The 22,651-nt window shown below is 46.1% G+C and overlaps 1 protein-coding gene across 1 annotated transcript in view; it reads right to left on the bottom strand.

Annotated features, from left to right (window-relative positions):
- The window catches only part of LOC121279963 (septin-7-like), a 192,844-nt gene that overhangs the window by 108,179 nt on the left and 62,014 nt on the right, over window positions 1-22,651 (bottom strand). The window contains exon 9 of the mRNA XM_041191581.1: window positions 20,861-20,912. Coding sequence (XP_041047515.1) covers window positions 20,861-20,912 — 52 coding nt within the window. The remainder of the gene's footprint in view (window positions 1-20,860; window positions 20,913-22,651) is intronic.

Raw genomic sequence — 22,651 nt, 5'->3', positions numbered from 1 at the left:
TTCCCCACTCATTTACCCAGAAACACTGCACATTCACCACTCATCAACCCAGAAACACAGCACATTCCCCACTCATCAACCCAGAAACACAGCACATTCCCCACTCATCAACCCAGAAACACAGCACATTCCCCACTCATCTACCCAGAAACACAGCACAGTCCCCACTCATCTACCCAGAAACACAGCACAGTCCCCACTCATCAACCCAGAAACACAGCACATTCCCCACTCATCATCTACCCAGAAACACAGCACATTCCCCAATCAGCATTATCAGCCCAGAAGCACACCACATTCCCCATTCGTCAATAACACAGAAACATAGCACATTCCGCACTCATCAACACAGAAACACAGCACATTCCGCACCCATCAACACAGAAACACAGCGCATTCCGCACTCATCAACACAGAAACACAGCGCATTCCGCACTCATCAACACAGAAACACAGCACGATCCCCACTCATCATCAACAACCCAGAAAAATAGCACATTCCCCACTCATCAACCCAGAAACACAGCACATTCCCTATTCGTCATCATCAAACCAGAAACACAGCACATTCCCCACTCACCAACCCAGAAACACAGCACCTTTCCTATTCCTTATCAACACAGAAACACAATACATTCCTTTATTTCATCAACCACCCAGAAAAACAGCATATTCCCTAATCATCATCAGCCCAGAAACACAGCACAATCGCCACTCATCATGATCATCAACACAGAAACACAGCACATTCCCCAATCATCATCAACCCAGAAACACAGCACGTCCCAAACTCGTCAACCCAGAATCACAGCACATTCCCCAATCATCTACCCAGATACACAATACATTCACCACTCACCATCATCTACCTAGAAACACAGCACTGAACCACACATCAACCCAATATCACAGCACATTCCCCAATCATCATGCCAGAAACACAGCACATTCCCCACTTGTCAACCCGGAATCACAGCACATTCCACAATCATCTACCCAGATACACAATACATTCCCCATTCATTATCAACCCAGAAACATAGCACATTCCCCAAACATCAACCCAGAAACACAGCATATTCCCCAATCATCAACCCAGAAACATAGCACATTCCACACTCATCAACCCAGAACCACAGAATATTCCCCACTCATCAACCCAGAACCACAGCACATTCCCCACTCATCAACCCAGAACCACAGCACATTCCCCACTCATCAACCCAGAACCACAGCACATTCCCCACTCATCAACCCAGAAACACAGCACATTCCCCACTCATCAACCCAGAAACACAGCACATTCCCCACTCATCAACCCAGAAACACAGCACATTCCCCACTCATCAACCCAGAAACACAGCACATTCCCCACTCATCTACCCAGAAACACAGCACATTCCCCACTCATCTACCCAGAAACACAGCACATTCCCCACTCATCAACCCAGAAACACAGCACATTCGCCACTCATCAACCCAGAAACACAGCACATTCGCCACTCATCAACCCAGAAACACAGCACATTCCCCACTCATCAACCCAGAAACACAGCACATTCCCCACTCATCAACCCAGAAACACAGCACATTCCCCACTCATCAACCCAGAAACACAGCACATTCCCCACTCATCAACCCAGAAACACAGCACATTCCCCACTCATCAACCCAGAAACACAGCACATTCCCCACTCATCAACCCAGAAACACAGCACATTCCCCACTCATCAACCCAGAAACACAGCACATTCCCCACTCATCAACCCAGAAACACAGCACATTCCCCACTCATCAACCCAGAAACACAGCACATTCCCCACTCATCAACCCAGAAACACAGCACATTCCCCACTCATCAACCCAGAAACACAGCACATTCCCCACTCATCAACCCAGAAACACAGCACATTCCCCACTCATCAACCCAGAAACACAGCACATTCCTAACTCATCAACCCAGAAACACAGCACATTCCCCACTCATCAACCCAGAAACACAGCACATTCCCCACTCAAGAACACAGGAGCACAGCACATTCCCCATCATCAAAACAGAAGCATAGCACATTCCCCACTCATTTACCCAGAAACACTGCACATTCACCACTCATCAACCCAGAAACACTGCACATTCCCCACTCATCTACCCAGAAACACTGCACATTCCCCACTCATCTACCCAGAAACACTGCACATTCCCCACTCATCTACCCAGAAACACTGCACATTCCCCACTCATCTACCCAGAAACACAGCACATTCCCCACTCACGTACCCAGAAACACAGCACATTCCCAACTCATCTACCCAGAAACACAGCACATTCCCCATTCATCTACCCAGAAACACAGCACATTCCCCAATCATCTACCCAGAAACACAGCACATTTCCCACTCATGTACCCAGAAACACAGCACATTCCCCACTCATGTACCCAGAAACACAGCACATTCCCCACTCAAGAACAAAGAAACACAGCACATTCCCCACTCAAGAACCCAGAAACACAGCACATTCCCCACTCAAGAACCCAGAAACACAGCACATTTCCCACTCCTCATCAACCCAGAATCACAGTACATTCCCTATTTGTCACCATCAGCCCAGAAACATGGCACTTTCCCCACCCATCATCAACCCAGAAACACAGCACAACCCCAATCATTATCTATGCAGAAACACAGCACATTCCCCAATCATCATCTACCCAGAGACACAGCACATTCCCTTCTCATCATCATCAACCCAGAAACAAAGCACATCCCCATTCATCAACCCAGAAACACAACACACTCCCCACTCATCACCACCCCACAAACATAGCACCGTCCCCACTCATCATCTACCCAGAACCACAGCACATTCCTCTACTCAATTTCGTCAACCCAGGAACACAGCACGTCCCCACTCATCATCAACCCAGAAACACAGCACATTCCCCATTCATCTACTCAGAAACATAGCACATTCCATATTCGTCGTCATCAGCCCAGAAACACAGCACATTCCCCACTCATCTTCAATGCAGATAAACAGCACATTCCATATTCGTAATTATCAACTCGGAAACACTGTACCTTCCCCACTAATCATCAACCCTGGAACACAGCACATTCCCCAATAATCATCATCTACCCAGAAACACAGCGCAGTCCACACTCATAATCATCCCAGAAAAAGAGAACATTCCCCACTCACCATCAACCCAGAAAAACATCACATTCCACAATCAGCATCATCAACCCAGAAACACAGCACATCCCGCAATCATTATCTACCCAGACACACAGCAAATTCTCCACTACTCATCAACCCAGAAATAGAGCACATTCACCACTCCTCATCAACCCAGAAACACAGAACATTCATCGCTCATCAACCCAGAAACACAGCACATTCGTCACTCATCAACCCAGAACCACAGCATATTCCACACTCATCAACCCAGAACCACAGCACATTCCCCACTCATCAACCCAGAACCACAGCACATTCCCCACTCATCAACCCAGAAACACAGCACATTCCCCACTCATCAACCCAGAAACACAGCACATTCCCCACTCATCAACCCAGAAACACAGCACATTCGCCACTCATCAACCCAGAAACACAGCACATTCGCCACTCATCAACCCAGAAACACAGCACATTCGCCACTCATCAACCCAGAAACACAGCACATTCCCCACTCATCAACCCAGAAACACAGCACATTCCCCACTCATCAACCCAGAAACACAGCACATTCCCCACTCATCAACCCAGAAACACAGCACATTCCCCACTCATCAACCCAGAAACACAGCACATTCCCCACTCATCAACCCAGAAACACAGCACATTCCCCACTCAAGAACACAGGAGCACAGCACATTCCCCACTCGTCAACTGAGAAGCACAGCACAATACCCACTCCAACCCAGAAACACAGCACATTCCCCACTCAAGAACACAGAAGCACAGCACATTCCCCATCGTCAACCCAGAAGCACAGCACATTCCCCACTCATCTACCCGGAAACACAGCACATTCCCCGCTCATCTACCCAGAAACACAGCACTTTCCCCACTCATTTACCCAGAAACACTGCACATTCACCACTCATCAACCCAGAAACACAGTACATTCCCCGCTCATCTACCCAGAAACACAGCACTTTCCCCACTCATTTACCCAGAAACACTGCACATTCACCACTCATCAACCCAGAAACACAGCACATTCCCCACTCATCAACCCAGAAACACAGCACATTCCCCACTCCAACACAGAAACACAGCACATTCCCCACTCATCTACCCAGAAACACAGCACAGTCCCCACTCATCTACCCAGAAACACAGCACAGTCCCCACTCATCAACCCAGAAACACAGCACATTCCCCACTCATCATCTACCCAGAAACACAGCACATTCCCCAATCAGCATTATCAGCCCAGAAGCACACCACATTCCCCATTCGTCAATAACACAGAAACATAGCACATTCCGCACTCATCAACACAGAAACACAGCACATTCCGCACTCATCAACACAGAAACACAGCGCATTCCGCACTCATCAACACAGAAACACAGCGCATTCCGCACTCATCAACACAGAAACACAGCACGATCCCCACTCATCATCAACAACCCAGAAAAATAGCACATTCCCCACTCATCAACCCAGAAACACAGCACATTCCCTATTCGTCATCATCAAACCAGAAACACAGCACATTCCCCACTCACCAACCCAGAAACACAGCACCTTTCCTATTCCTTATCAACACAGAAACACAATACATTCCTTTATTTCATCAACCACCCAGAAAAACAGCATATTCCCTAATCATCATCAGCCCAGAAACACAGCACAATCGCCACTCATCATGATCATCAACACAGAAACACAGCACATTCCCCAATCATCATCAACCCAGAAACACAGCACGTCCCAAACTCGTCAACCCAGAATCACAGCACATTCCCCAATCATCTACCCAGATACACAATACATTCACCACTCACCATCATCTACCTAGAAACACAGCACTGAACCACACATCAACCCAATATCACAGCACATTCCCCAATCATCATGCCAGAAACACAGCACATTCCCCACTTGTCAACCCGGAATCACAGCACATTCCACAATCATCTACCCAGATACACAATACATTCCCCATTCATTATCAACCCAGAAACATAGCACATTCCCCAAACATCAACCCAGAAACACAGCATATTCCCCAATCATCAACCCAGAAACATAGCACATTCCACACTCATCAACCCAGAACCACAGAATATTCCCCACTCATCAACCCAGAACCACAGCACATTCCCCACTCATCAACCCAGAACCACAGCACATTCCCCACTCATCAACCCAGAACCACAGCACATTCCCCACTCATCAACCCAGAAACACAGCACATTCCCCACTCATCAACCCAGAAACACAGCACATTCCCCACTCATCAACCCAGAAACACAGCACATTCCCCACTCATCAACCCAGAAACACAGCACATTCCCCACTCATCTACCCAGAAACACAGCACATTCCCCACTCATCTACCCAGAAACACAGCACATTCCCCACTCATCAACCCAGAAACACAGCACATTCCCCACTCATCAACCCAGAAACACAGCACATTCGCCACTCATCAACCCAGAAACACAGCACATTCCCCACTCATCAACCCAGAAACACAGCACATTCCCCACTCATCAACCCAGAAACACAGCACATTCCCCACTCATCAACCCAGAAACACAGCACATTCCCCACTCATCAACCCAGAAACACAGCACATTCCCCACTCATCAACCCAGAAACACAGCACATTCCCCACTCATCAACCCAGAAACACAGCACATTCCCCACTCATCAACCCAGAAACACAGCACATTCCCCACTCATCAACCCAGAAACACAGCACATTCCCCACTCATCAACCCAGAAACACAGCACATTCCCCACTCATCAACCCAGAAACACAGCACATTCCCCACTCATCAACCCAGAAACACAGCACATTCCCCACTCATCAACCCAGAAACACAGCACATTCCCCACTCATCAACCCAGAAACACAGCACATTCCTAACTCATCAACCCAGAAACACAGCACATTCCCCACTCATCAACCCAGAAACACAGCACATTCCCCACTCAAGAACACAGGAGCACAGCACATTCCCCATCATCAAAACAGAAGCATAGCACATTCCCCACTCATTTACCCAGAAACACTGCACATTCACCACTCATCAACCCAGAAACACTGCACATTCCCCACTCATCTACCCAGAAACACTGCACATTCCCCACTCATCTACCCAGAAACACTGCACATTCCCCACTCATCTACCCAGAAACACTGCACATTCCCCACTCATCTACCCAGAAACACTGCACATTCCCCACTCATCTACCCAGAAACACAGCACATTCCCCACTCACGTACCCAGAAACACAGCACATTCCCCACTCATGTACCCAGAAACACAGCACATTCCCCATTCATCTACCCAGAAACACAGCACATTCCCCAATCATCTACCCAGAAACACAGCACATTTCCCACTCATGTACCCAGAAACACAGCACATTCCCCACTCATGTACCCAGAAACACAGCACATTCCCCACTCAAGAACAAAGAAACACAGCACATTCCCCACTCAAGAACCCAGAAACACAGCACATTCCCCACTCAAGAACCCAGAAACACAGCACATTCCCCACTCAAGAACCCAGAAACACAGCACATTTCCCACTCCTCATCAACCCAGAATCACAGTACATTCCCTATTTGTCACCATCAGCCCAGAAACATGGCACTTTCCCCACCCATCATCAACCCAGAAACACAGCACAACCCCAATCATTATCTATGCAGAAACACAGCACATTCCCCAATCATCATCTACCCAGAGACACAGCACATTCCCTTCTCATCATCATCAACCCAGAAACAAAGCACATCCCCATTCATCAACCCAGAAACACAACACACTCCCCACTCATCACCACCCCACAAACATAGCACCGTCCCCACTCATCATCTACCCAGAACCACAGCACATTCCTCTACTCAATTTCGTCAACCCAGGAACACAGCACGTCCCCACTCATCATCAACCCAGAAACACAGCACATTCCCCATTCATCTACTCAGAAACATAGCACATTCCATATTCGTCGTCATCAGCCCAGAAACACAGCACATTCGCATCTCATCATCTCAGAAACACAGCACATTCCCCTCTTATCGACCCAGAAACAAAGCACATTCTCCATTCATCATCTACCCAGAAACACAGCACATCCCCTACTCAATTTCGTCAACTCAGGAACACAGCACGTCCCCACTCATCATCAACCCAGAAACACAGCACATTTCCCATTCATCTACCCAGAAACACAGAACATTCCCCACTCATCTATCCAGGAACACAGCACATTCCCTATCCGTCATCAGCCCAGAAACACAGCACATTCCCCACTCATCATCAACCCAGAAACACAGCACATTCCATATTCGTCATCATCAACCCAGAAACACAGCACATTCCCCTCATCATCAACCCAGAGATACAGCACATTCCCTATTCGTCATCAAGCCAGAAACACAGCACATTCCCCACTCATCATCAACCCAGAAACACAGCACATTCCCCACTCATCAACAATCCATAAACACTTCACATTCCCCACTCATCAGTCCAGAAAGGTAGCACATTCCCTGTTCGTCATCATCAACCCAGAAACACAGCACATTCCCCACTCATCATCAACCCAGAAACACAGCACATTCCCTATTCGTCATCATCAACCCAGAAACACAGCACATTCCCTACTTGTCATCATCACCCCAGGAACACAGCACATTCACTATCCGTCATCAGCCCAGAAACACAGCACATTCCCCACTCATCATCAACCCAGAAATACAGCACGATCTCTACTCGTCATCAACTACTCAGAAACACAGCACATTCCCTTCATCATCATCAACCCAGAAAAACATGTTCCTTCTTCGTCATCATCAACCCAGAAACACAGCACGTTCTGTATTCGTCACCATGAACCCAGAAGCACAGCACATTCCCTATTCGTCATCATCACCCAGAAAAACAGCTCTTTCCCTACTTGTCATCATCAACTCAGAAACACAGCACATTCCCTTCATCATTATCAACGCAGAAAAACAACACATTCCCTATTCTTAATCATCAACCCAGAAACACAGCACACTCCCTGTTCGTCATCATCAACCCAGAAACACAGCACATTCCCTACTTGTCATCATTAGCTCAGAAACACAGCGCATTCCCCTCATCATCAACCCAGAAAAACCAGACATTCCCTATTCGTCATCATCAACCCAGAAACACAGCCTATTCCCCACTCGTCATCACCAACCCAGAAATACAGCACATTCCCTACTCATCATCAACCCAGAAACGCAGCACATTCCCTCTCATCATCATCAACCCAGAAACACAGCACAGTCCCCACTCATCAACCCAGAAACACAGCACATTTCCTATGAGTCATCATCAAACCAGAAACACAGCACATTCCCCAATCATCATCATCAACCCAGAAACACAGCACGTTCCACACTCATCATCATCAACCCAGAAACACAGCACATTCACTATCCGTCATCAGCCCAGAAACACAGCACATTCCCCACTCATCACCAACCCAGAAACACAGCACGATCTCTACTCGTCATCAACTACTCAGAAACACAGCACATTCCCCTCATCATCATCAACCCAGAAAAACAACATGTTCCTTCTTCGTCATCATCAACCCAGAAACACAGCACGTTCTATATTCGTCATCATGAACCTAGAAGCACAGCACATTCCCTATTCGTCATCATCACCCAGAAAAACAGCACTTTCCCTACTTGTCATCATCAACTCAGAAACACAGAACATTCCCTTCATCATCATCAACCCAGAAAAACAACACATTACCTATTCGTCATCATCAACCCAGAAACACAGCACACTCCCTGTTCGTCATCATCAACCCAGAAACACAGCCTATTCCCCACTCGTCATCATCAACCCAGAAATACAGCACATTCCCTACTCATCATCAACCCAGAAACGCAGCACATTCCCTCTCATCATCATCAACCCAGAAACACAGCACAGTCCCCACTCATCAACCCAGAAACACAGCACATTTCCTATGAGTCATCATCAAACCAGAAACACAGCACATTCCCCAATCATCATCATCAACCCAGAAACACAGCACGTTCCACACTCATCATCATCAACCCAGAAACACAGCACATTCCACACTCATCATCATCAACCCAGTAACACAGCACATTCCACACTCAGCATCAACCCAGAAACACGACGCATTCCCTATTCGTCATCAACCCAGAAACACAACACTTTCCAAAATCATCATCAACACAGAAACACAGCACATTCCCCACTCATCATCATCACCCCAGGAACACAGCACATTCCCTATCAGTCATCAACTCAAATACAGCACACTCCCCACTCATCAACCCAGAAACACAGCACATTTCCTATGCGTCATCATCAAACCAGAAACACAGCACATTCCCCAATCATCATCATCAACCCAGAAACACAGCACATTCCACACTCATCATCATCAACCCAGAAACACAGCACATTCCCCACTCATCATCAACCCAGTAACACAGCACATTCCACACTCAGCATCATCAACCCAGAAACACGACGCATTCCCTATTCGTCATCATCAACCCAGAAACACAATACTTTCCAAAATCATCATCAACACAGAAACACAGCACATTTCCCACTCATCATCATCACCCCAGGAACACAGCACATTCCCTATCCGTCATCAGCCCAGAAACACAGCACATTCCCCACTCATCATCAACCCAGAAACACAGCACATTCCCTATTCGTCATCATCAACTCAGAAACACAGCACACTCCCCACTCATCATCAACACAGAAAAATCGCACATTTCATATTCGTCATTATCAACCCAGAAACATTGTCTATTCGTCATCATCAACCCATACACACAGCACGTTCCCCACTCGTCATCATCAACCCAGAAATACAGCACATTCTCTACTCATCATCAACCCAGAAACACAGCACATTCCCTATCCATCATCATCAACCCAGAAACACAGCACATTCCCCACTCATCAACCCAGAAACCCAACACATTCCCTATTCGTCATCATCAACCCAGAAACACAGCACATTCCCCAATCATCATCAACCCAGAAACACAGCACATTCCACACTCATCATCATCAACCCAGAAACACAGCACATTCCACACTCATCATCATCAACCCAGAAACACAGCACATTCCACACTCATCATCAACCCAGAAACACGACACATTCCCTATTCGTCATCATCAACCCAGAAACATAGCACTTTCCAAAATCATCATCAACACAGAAACACAGCACATTCCCCACTCATCATCATCACCCCAGGAACACAGCACATTCACTATCCGTCATCAGCCCAGAAACACAGCACATTCCCCACTCATCACCAACCCAGAAACACAGCACGATCTCTACTCGTCATCAACTACTCAGAAACACAGCACATTCCCCTCATCATCATCAACCCAGAAAAACAACATGTTCCTTCTTCGTCATCATCAACCCAGAAACACAGCACGTTCTATATTCGTCATCATGAACCCAGAAGCACAGCACATTCCCTATTCGTCATCATCACCCAGAAAAACAGCACTTTCCCTACTTGTCATCATCAACTCAGAAACACAGAACATTCCCTTCATCATCATCAACCCAGAAAAACAACACATTACCTATTCGTCATCATCAACCCAGAAACACAGCACACTCCCTGTTCGTCATCATCAACCCAGAAACACAGCACATTCCCTACTTGTCATCATTAGCTCAGAAACACAGCGCATTCCCCTCATCATCAACCCAGAAAAACAAGACATTCCCTATTCGTCATCATCAACCCAGAAACACAGCCTATTCCCCACTCGTCATCATCAACCCAGAAATACAGCACATTCCCTACTCATCATCAACCCAGAAACGCAGCACATTCCCTCTCATCAACCCAGAAACAGAGCACATTTCCTATTCATCATCAGCAACCCAGAAACACAGCACATTCCCCAATCATCATCATCAACCCAGAAACACAGCACATTCCACACTCATCATCATCAACCCAGAAACACAGCACATTCCCCACTCATCATCAACCCAGGAACACAGCACATTCCACACTCAGCATCATCAACCCAGAAACACGACACATTCCCTATTCGTCATCATCAACCCAGAAACGCAACACTTTCCAAAATCATCAACACAGAAACTCAGCACATTCCCCACTCATCATCATCACCCCAGGAACACAGCACATTCCCTATTCATCATCATCAACTCAGAAACAAAGCACATTCCCTATTCGTCATCATGAAGCCAGAAACACAGCACATTCCCCAATCATCATCAACCCAGTAACACAGAACATTCCCCGATCATCAACCCAGAAACACAGCACATTCCCTACTCGTCATCAACCCAGAAACACAGCACATTCCCCAATCATCATCAACCCAGAAACACAGCTCATTCCCCACTCAGCATCATCAACCTAGAAACACGACACATTCCCTATTCATCATCATCAACCCAGAAACACAGCACTTTCCAAAATCATCATCAACCCAGAAACACAGCACATTCCCTTTTCGTCATCATCAACCGAGAAACACAACACATTGTCTATTCTTCACCATCAAACCAGAAACACAGCATATTCCCTATTCGTCATCATCAACCCAGAAACACAACAGATTGCCTATTCGTCAGCATGAACCTAGAAACGCAGCACATTCCCCAATCATCATCAACCCAGAAACACAGCATGTTCCCTATTCGTTATCAACCCAGAAACACAACAGATTGCCTATTCGTCAGCATGAACCTAGAAACGCAGCACATTCCCCACTCATCAACCCAGAAACACAGCATGTTCCCTATTCGTTATCATCAACCTAGAAACGCAACACATTACCTGTTCTTCATCATCAAACCAGAAACACAGCACTTTCCCTACTCGTCATCATGAACCCAGAAGCACAGCACATTCCCTATTCGTCATCATAAACCCAGAAACACAGCACTTTCCCTACTCGTCATCATCAACTCAGAAACACAGCACATTCCCCTCATCATCATTAACCCAGAAAAACAACACATTCCCTATTCGTCATCATCAACCCAGAAACACAGCACATTCCCCACTCATCATCAACCCAGAAACACAGCACATTCCCCACTCATCAAACCAGAAACACAGCACATTCCCCACTCACCAACCCAGAAACACAGCACATTCCCCACTCACCAACCCAGAAACACAGCACATTCCCCACTCACCAACCCAGAAACACAGCACATTCCCCACTCACCAACCCAGAAACACAGCACATTCCCCACTCACCAACCCAGAAACACAGCACATTCCCCACTCACCAACCCAGAAACACAGCACATTCCCCACTCATCAACCCAGAAACACAGCACATTCCCCACTCGTCAAACCAGAAACACAGCACATTCCCCACTCATCAACCCAGGAACACAGCACATTCCCCACTCATCAAACCAGAAACACAGCACATTCCACACTCACCAAACCAGAAACACAGCACATCCCCATTCATCAACCCAGAAACACAACACACTCCCCAATCATCATCTACCCAGAAACACAGCACATTCGCTTCTCATCATCTCAGAAACACAGCACATTCCCCTCTTATCGACCCAGAAACAAAGCACATTCTCCATTCATCATCTACCCAGAAACACAGCACATCCCCTACTCAATTTCGTCAACCCAGGATCACAGCACGTCCCCACTCATCATCAACCCAGAAACACAGCACATTCCCCATTCAGCTACCCAGAAACACAGCACATTCCCCTCTTATCGACCCAGAAACACAGCACATTCTCCATTCATCATCTACCCAGAAACACAGCACATCCCCTAATCAATTTCGTCAACTCAGGAACACAGCACGTCCCCACGCATCATCAACCCAGAAACACAGCACATTTCCCATTCATCTACCCAGAAACATAGCACATACCCCACTCATCTACCCAGAAACACAGAACATTCCCCACTCATCTATCCAGGAACACAGCACATTCCCTATCCGTCATCAGCCCAGAAACACAGCACATTCCATATTCGTCATCATCAACCCAGAAACACAGCACATTCCCCTCATCATCAACCCAGAGATACAGCACATTCCCTATTCGTCAACAAGCCAGAAACACAGCACATTCCCCACTCATCATCAACCCAGAAACACAGCACATTCCCCACTCATCAACAATCCATAAACACTTCACATTCCCCACTCATCAACAATCCATAAACACTTCACATTCCCCACTCATCAGTCCAGAAAGGTAGCACATTCCCTGTTCGTCATCATCAACCCAGAAACACAGCACATTCCCCACTCATCATCAACCCAGAAACACAGCACATTCCATATTCGTCATCATCAACCCAGAAACACAGCACATTCCCCTCATCATCAACCCAGAGATACAGCACATTCCCTATTCGTCATCAAGCCAGAAACACAGCACATTCCCCACTCATCATCAACCCAGAAACACAGCACATTCCCCACTCATCAACAATCCATAAACACTTCACATTCCCCACTCATCAGTCCAGAAACGTAGCACATTCCCTATTCGTCATCATCAACCCAGAAACACAGCACATTCCCTATTCATCATCATCAACCCAGAAACACAGTACATTTCCTATTCTTCATCATCAACCCAGAAACACAGCACTTTCCAAAATCATCATCATCAAAGCAGACACACAGAACATTCCCCACTCATCATCAACCCAGAAACACAGCACATTCCACACTCAGCATCATCAACCCAGAAACACGACACATTCCCTATTCGTCATCATCAACCCAGAAACACAGCACATTCCCTATTCATCATCATCAACCCAGAAACACAGTACATTTCCTATTCTTCATCATCAACCCAGAAACACAGCACTTTCCAAAATCATCATCATCAAAGCAGACACACAGAACATTCCCCACTCATCATCAACCCAGAAACACAGCACATTCCACACTCAGCATCATCAACCCAGAAACACGACACATTCCCTATTCGTCATCATCAACCCAGAAACACAGCACATTCCCTACTTGTCATCATCACCCCAGGAACACAGCACATTCACTATCCGTCGTCAGCCCAGAAACACAGCACATTCCCCACTCATCATCAACCCAGAAATACAGCACGATCTCTACTCGTCATCAACTACTCAGAAACACAGCACATTCCCTTCATCATCATCAACCCAGAAAAACAACATGTTCCCTCTTCGTCATCATCAACCCAGAAACACAGCACGTTCTGTATTCGTCACCATGAACCCAGAAGCACAGCACATTCCCTATTCGTCATCATCACCCAGAAAAACAGCTCTTTCCCTACTTGTCATCATCAACTCAGAAACACAGCACATTCCCTTCATCATTATCAACGCAGAAAAACAACACATTCCCTATTCTTAATCATCAACCCAGAAACACAGCACAACCCCTGTTCGTCATCATCAACCCAGAAACACAGCACATTCCCTACTTGTCATCATTAGCTCAGAAACACAGCGCATTCCCCTCATCATCAACCCAGAAAAACCAGACATTCCCTATTCGTCATCATCAACCCAGAAACACAGCCTATTCCCCACTCGTCATCATCAACCCAGAAATACAGCACATTCCCTACTCATCATCAACCCAGAAACGCAGCACATTCCCTCTCATCATCATCAACCCAGAAACACAGCACAGTCCCCACTCATCAACCCAGAAACACAGCACATTTCCTATGAGTCATCATCAAACCAGAAACACAGCACATTCCCCAATCATCATCATCAACCCAGAAACACAGCACGTTCCACACTCATCATCATCAACCCAGAAACACAGCACATTCCACACTCAGCATCATCAACCCAGAAACACGACGCATTCCCTATTCGTCATCAACCCAGAAACACAACACTTTCCAAAATCATCATCAACACAGAAACACAGCACATTCCCCACTCATCATCATCACCCCAGGAACACAGCACATTCCCTATCCGTCATCAACTCAAATACAGCACACTCCCCACTCATCAACCCAGAAACACAGCACATTTCCTATGCGTCATCATCAAACCAGAAACACAGCACATTCCCCAATCATCATCATCAACCCAGAAACACAGCACATTCCACACTCATCATCATCAACCCAGAAACACAGCACATTCCCCAATCATCATCATCAACCCATAAACACAGCACATTCCACACTCATCATCATCAACCCAGAAACACAGCACATTCCCCACTCAACATCAACCCAGTAACACAGCACATTCCACACTCAGCATCATCAACCCAGAAACACGACGCATTCCCTATTCGTCATCATCAACTCAGAAACACAATACTTTCCAAAATCATCATCAACACAGAAACACAGCACATTTCCCACTCATCATCATCACCCCAGGAACACAGCACATTCCCTATCCGTCATCAGCCCAGAAACACAGCACATTCCCCACTCATCATCAACCCAGAAACACAGCACATTCCCTATTCGTCATCATCAACTCAGAAACACAGCACACTCCCCACTCATCATCAACACAGAAAAATCACACATTTCATATTCGTCATTATCAACCCAGAAACATTGTCTATTCGTCATCATCAACCCATACACACAGCACGTTCCCCACTCGTCATCATCAACCCAGAAATACAGCACATTCTCTACTCATCATCAACCCAGAAATACAGCACATTCCCTACTCATCATCAACCCAGAAACACAGCACATTCCCTATCCATCATCATCAACCCAGAAACACAGCACATTCCCCACTCATCAACCCAGAAACCCAACACATTCCCTATTCGTCATCATCAACCCAGAAACACAGCACATTCCCCAATCATCATCAACCCAGAAACACAGCACATTCCACACTCATCATCATCAACCCAGAAACACAGCACATTCCACACTCATCATCAACCCAGAAACACGACACATTCCCTATTCGTCATCATCAACCCAGAAACACAGCACTTTCCAAAATCATCATCAACACAGAAACACAGCACATTCCCCACTCATCATCATCACCCCAGGAACACAGCACATTCACTATCCGTCATCAACTACTCAGAAACACAGCACATTCCCCTCATCATCATCAACCCAGAAAAACAACATGTTCCTTCTTCGTCATCATCAACCCAGAAACACAGCACGTTCTATATTCGTCATCATGAACCCAGAAGCACAGCACATTCCCTATTCGTCATCATCACCCAGAAAAACAGCACTTTCCCTACTTGTCATCATCAACTCAGAAACACAGAACATTCCCTTCATCATCATCAACCCAGAAAAACAACACATTACCTATTCGTCATCATCAACCCAGAAACACAGCACACTCCCTGTTCGTCATCATCAACCCAGAAACACAGCACATTCCCTACTTGTCATCATTAGCTCAGAAACACAGCGCATTCCCCTCATCATCAACCCAGAAAAACAAGACATTCCCTATTCGTCATCATCAACCCAGAAACACAGCCTATTCCCCACTCGTCATCATCAACCCAGAAATACAGCACATTCCCTACTCATCATCAACCCAGAAACGCAGCACATTCCCTCTCATCAACCCAGAAACAGAGCACATTTCCTATTCATCATCAGCAACCCAGGAACACAGCACATTCCACACTCAGCATCATCAACCCAGAAACACGACACATTCCCTATTCGTCATCATCAACCCAGAAACGCAACACTTTCCAAAATCATCAACACAGAAACTCAGCACATTCCCCACTCATCATCATCACCCCAGGAACACAGCACATTCCCTATCCGTCATCAGCCCAGAAACAAAGCACATTCCCCACTCATCATCAACCCTGAAACACAGCACATCCCCTATTCGTCATCATCAACTCAGAAACACAGCATAATCCCTATTCGTCATCATCAACTCAGAAACACAGCACATTCCCTATTCGTCATCATGAAGCCAGAAACACAGCACATTCCCCAATCATCATCAACCCAGTAACACAGAACATTCCCCGATCATCAACCCAGAAACACAGCACATTCCCTACTCGTCATCATCAACCCAGAAACACAGCACATTCCCCAATCATCATCAACCCAGAAACACAGCTCATTCCCCACTCAGCATCATCAACCTAGAAACACGACACATTCCCTATTCATCATCATCAACCCAGAAACACAGCACTTTCCAAAATCATCAACCCAGAAACACAGCACATTCCCTTTTCGTCATCATCAACCGAGAAACACAACACATTGCCTATTCTTCACCATCAAACCAGAAACACAGCATATTCCCTATTCGTCATCCTCAACCCAGAAACACAACAGATTGCCTATTCGTCAGCATGAACCTAGAAACGCAGCACATTCCCCAATCATCATCAACCCAGAAACACAGCATGTTCCCTATTCATTATCAACCCAGAAACACAACAGATTGCCTATTCGTCAGCATGAACCTAGAAACGCAGCACATTCCCCACTCATCAACCCAGAAACACAGCATGTTCCCTATTCGTTATCATCAACCTAGAAACGCAACACATTACCTGTTCTTCATCATCAAACCAGAAACACAGCACTTTCCCTACTCGTCATCATGAACCCAGAAGCACAGCACATTCCCTATTCGTCATCATAAACCCAGAAACACAGCACTTTCCCTACTCGTCATCATCAACTCAGAAACACAGCACATTCCCCTCATCATCATTAACCCAGAAAAACAACACATTCCCTATTCGTCATCATCAACCCAGAAACACAGCACATTCCCCACTCATCATCAACCCAGAAACACAGCACATTCCCCACTCTTCATCAAACCAGAAACACATCAGATTCCCCTATATCACCTGGAATTGAGATTTAAGGATCAGACCTATCCACAGTAGAAGAATAATCTATTACTCTTGGATTATGAGCCTTGCTGGCTCGGCCAACTTTTATTGCCCTTCCTTAATTTCCCTTGAGAAGGTAATGGTGAGCCACCTTCTTGATCTGCTGCTCACTGTTTGTTGTAGGAACATCACAGTGCTGTTAGAGAAAGGAATGCAAGGATTTTGACCCAGTGATGGTGAAGGAACAGGAATATATTTCCAAGTCAGGGTGGTGTGTGGCTAGGTACGGGCAGGGTGAACTTCCAGGTAATGGTGTTCCCATGTATCTGTTAATCTTATCCTCCTAGGTGGTAGATGACGTGGGTTTGGAAGGTGCTGTGGTGAGTTGCTACAGTGAGTCTTGTATATGGTACACACTGCTGCTCCTGTACAATGGCGGTGGAGGGATCAACAGTTTAAGGTGGTGAATGAGGTGCCCTTCGAATTGATTGCTTTATCCTGGGTGGTATCAAGCTTGCGTATTGTTGCAACTGCACCCATCCAGGCAAGTGGAGAGTATTCCATCACTCCTGACACGCGCCTTGTAGATGGTGGACAGGCTTTGGGAAGTCAGGAGGTGAGTTACTCACCGAATGACTCCTAGCTTCTGACCTGCTCTTGTAGCCACAGTATTTCTACAGCTTGTCCAGTACAGTTTGTAACCCCCAGGATGTTGATAGTAAGCAATTCAGTGATGGTAACGCCATTGAATGCTAAGGGGGGGATAGTTAGATTCTCTCTTTTCCGAAATGGTCATTGCCTGGCACTTGTGTGGCGGGTAAGTTACTTGCCATTTATCAGTTCAAGGCTGAATACTACACAGGAACTTATGTTTAATGGTCATGGATAGCAATACTCTTGTTCACTGTGAATGGACATTCTGGAGGGAAGTGTGGAAAGGGTTGCCGAGAGCTGATGCTGTGCAAGAACCCACAAGATCAACAATGGGAGCAGCGAGTTGAAGAGGAAGGAGATTGGGAAGGTTAGCTCCCAGCCAGCAAGCTGGATGAGGAGGACATTCAGAGAGTGGAATGGGGCAATTGGAGTTGCTGCTTGTAGCAAGGTGGCAATAAGTGCCTCAACAGGCCCTTTGAAGCATGCTGACAGAAGAAGGGAGCTGTGGGTTTATCTAACAGGGAGTCAAGCCTGGGACAGCTGCAGAAATTAGGAGAGTTGAGGAGTACTGTAGTGTTGGGTTAGGGGATTGGGACGGCAGAGTACCTAAGGGTGAAATGGAAGGAAGCTTGACGATGGAGAGGGGTCTTGCAGAGATAAGTAATTAAAAAGAGCAAAAGTGGAAATAGGGTGATGAGTTCAGGCCCGGAGAGTAGACAAAATGCATACGCAAATGGATTCAGGGCGAGCGCAAGTGACATAGGTCTGCTTACATATGAAAAAAATCAATACGTAAAACCCCATTAGTGAATAGAAAATAAACAAATTGGAAGATAAAAGGAGAGCCAGTCGATGTAGTCTACTTGGATTTCCAAAAGATGTTCGATAAGGTGCCATACAAACTCAAGGGCTCCTGGTGTTGAGGGTTATATATTAACATGCATAGAGGATTGATTAATGCACAGGAAGCTGAGAGTGGGAATAAATGGGGCTTTTTCCAAGTTTGCAGGATATGACAATGGAGCACCACAAGGATCAATGCTGCAGCTTCAGTTATTTACTGAACAAAAAGAGAGAGAGAGAGTAATGTATTTAAGTTTGCTGATGATTCAAAGCTAGGTGGGAGTACAAGCTGTGAGGAGGACACAAGGAGGCTACAAAGAGATATAGGCAGGTGAAGTGAGTGGGCAACAAGGTGGCAGATGGAGTATAATGTGGGGAAATGTGAAGTTAATCATTTTCGTCCTAAGAATAGAAAAGCAGATTATTTTTCCGAAAGGCTTGAAATTTTAAAATGTTGGTGTTCAGAAAGACTCGGGTGCACTCATGCAAGGAGCACGAAGTTAGAATGCAGGTACAGCAAGCAATTAGAAAGGCAGGCATGCTGGCCTTTATTGCAAAGGTACTGGAGTACAAGAACAAGGAAGTCTTGTTACAATTGTATAGGGCTTTGGTGAGACCACACCTGGAATAATCTGTGCAGTTTTGGTCCCAATATCTAAGGAAGGATATACATGCACTGGAGGCTGTACAGCGAAGCTTCGTTAGATTGGTTCCTGGGGTGAGAGAATTGTCCGATAATGAGACACTGAGTAAAATGGATTTACATTCTCTGAAGTTTAGAGGAATGAGAGGTGATCTCACTGAGACATATAAAATCCTGAAGGGGCTTGACAGGGTGGATTGGTTGGGAAATCTAGGACATGGGAACATAGTCTCAGGGTAATAGGCCAATCATTTAGGACTGATAGGAGAACTTTTTCATTCAAAGGATTGAGAATCTTTGGAATTCTCTGACCCAGAGGACTGTGGATCCTCCATCATTGAGCATATTCAAGGCTAGGATTAACAGATTTTTGATCCCTCAGGAGTCGAGGGATATGGGGGCGGGCAGGAAAGTGGAGTTCAGGTGGAAGGTCAGCCAGGATCGTCCTGAATGGCGCAGCAGGCTTGAGGGGCCGTATGGTCTACTCTTGCTCCCGTTGTGTCATGTAAAGGATCAGATATAATGACAGTGCAGGGGCTGTGATTAAACAATCAGATATAAACAGCAATGTTCATCTCCTAACACTGAAAAGCTTTACCTGATCAGCATGTTACGTAAAAGGGAGAAGTCGCAATGCTCGCCATTTTCAACTGGAAAAAAGAGTGGAAAATAAAACAGAACACGTTCACAACCTCAGCAGAGATATCCTTGGCCATCAGACATCGTTGACCCTCCAAACTGATATACTGTAACTCCGGCCGACAACTGACCAGGCACCAGGGCCAGTTGTGCACGTACACTTGCCTCGCACTGTGTCCGCTGGTGCATGTGTGGTTTCTCCCATGCTGATGTCATTGGTGTGTGCCCATCAGCTGATGCTAGTGCTTGCATATGCCAACTCTCACCCCACCACTGCCTCATCACCTCCTGTTCGCCACCCCCAACCCCCTCATCACGCACGCCCCTCATCATCTCCTGTCAGTTGTTTCAATACCTATCATCACCATCCCCCCTAGTGCCCCCTCATCACCTCCTGATCTCCACTCCCCACAAACCGCTGTGGCCCCCTCATTGCCACTGACCCCTTGCACCACCTCCTGTCCACTGCTCCAAGCACCGTCCACTGCCCCAAGCCTACACCGGCCCTCTCCTAAGCCCTCCCCTGCTGTCTCCCAAGTGCTTGCTAGCCCTCTCTGCAATAATTCTGAAAGAAATATTTTCAACATACATACTCAATGTCCAATTTGAAATGGACTTTCTTTGCACCTCACAGGACATCTTGCCCCAAAATATCACACCATGCTGAATATAAAAACTCCACTGAAGAGTTCAGAACACTGCCCAGGTAACGTGATACAGTCATTACTGCTGCTTTCTATGCTGGGTTCAGTTTGACTTGCTCCGTCAAAGCTCAGTGAAGCCTGAAATCATTCATCTTCAAAGTATAATGCAAAAACAAACAGGAATGTGTGCTCGCAAAATAAAGCTCACAGTGATAGATGCTGTGAGATTTCCACTTTTACGTATCAGTTAAAATGATTTTTGGTTTTCAATCAATTACTGTCATTTGATGCTGAAATGGAAATTGCATTAGATTCAGCATTTGGTAGCAATCTTGTTAGAAGTTCTTGTGGGAAGTGCAGTTGTGGCCTCACCAAACTCAGTCAAACTGATACTAAGCAGTCTCAGGGCTGTCTGTATAAGTTCTTCTGTAAGAGATCTAACACTGATATACAGGGGTGAGGTTAGTGTAAATAATTTGGTGGAATTAACACTGATGTTCGGTTGTTTGTGGAGATTATGCAGTTCTATAAATTGTACCACCGATTTACATGGGTCTGCTTATTTTATGTAATTTAAATAATAATTAAGATGTCTAACACAGAAGTCTACTTATTAAGTATTATTAAGGGATGTATTATGAATGTGCAGGAATCTGGTTCTGAAGAGGATGATGTAACACTGCTAATACAGGCTGTGGCCATTAAATATCTGTAAGTAGATGTCATATCAAGGCCCTGTACATTCATGCACTATTCTTACTTGAGGCATGATAACCAGACTACTGTACATGAAATGTGATATGCAATGGCCTGGATACGAAGTCTCTGTCAGGGGTGTAACACTGAGTTTCCTGGCCCTGCCAGTCTTCTTTCTACCAACAACACCTTATACCTCCATCCCCCACCAGGGCATTCAGGCCCTCAACTCTTTATCTGGTACACTGGTGGGCGTATTGGTGTCCTTTCTTTCATTCTTGGGGTCTGAGCATTGCTGACAAAGCCAGCAGTTATTGCCCATCCCTAAGTGCCCTTGAGGTGGTGGTGGTGAACTGCCTTCTTGAACTGATGCAGTCCACGTGGTGTAGGTACACCCAGAGTGCTGTTAG

This window comes from Carcharodon carcharias, chromosome 7 (assembly GCF_017639515.1).
Source record: "Carcharodon carcharias isolate sCarCar2 chromosome 7, sCarCar2.pri, whole genome shotgun sequence".
Lineage (NCBI taxonomy): Eukaryota > Metazoa > Chordata > Chondrichthyes > Lamniformes > Lamnidae > Carcharodon > Carcharodon carcharias.
This window is presented reverse-complemented; position numbering and strand designations above follow the sequence as displayed.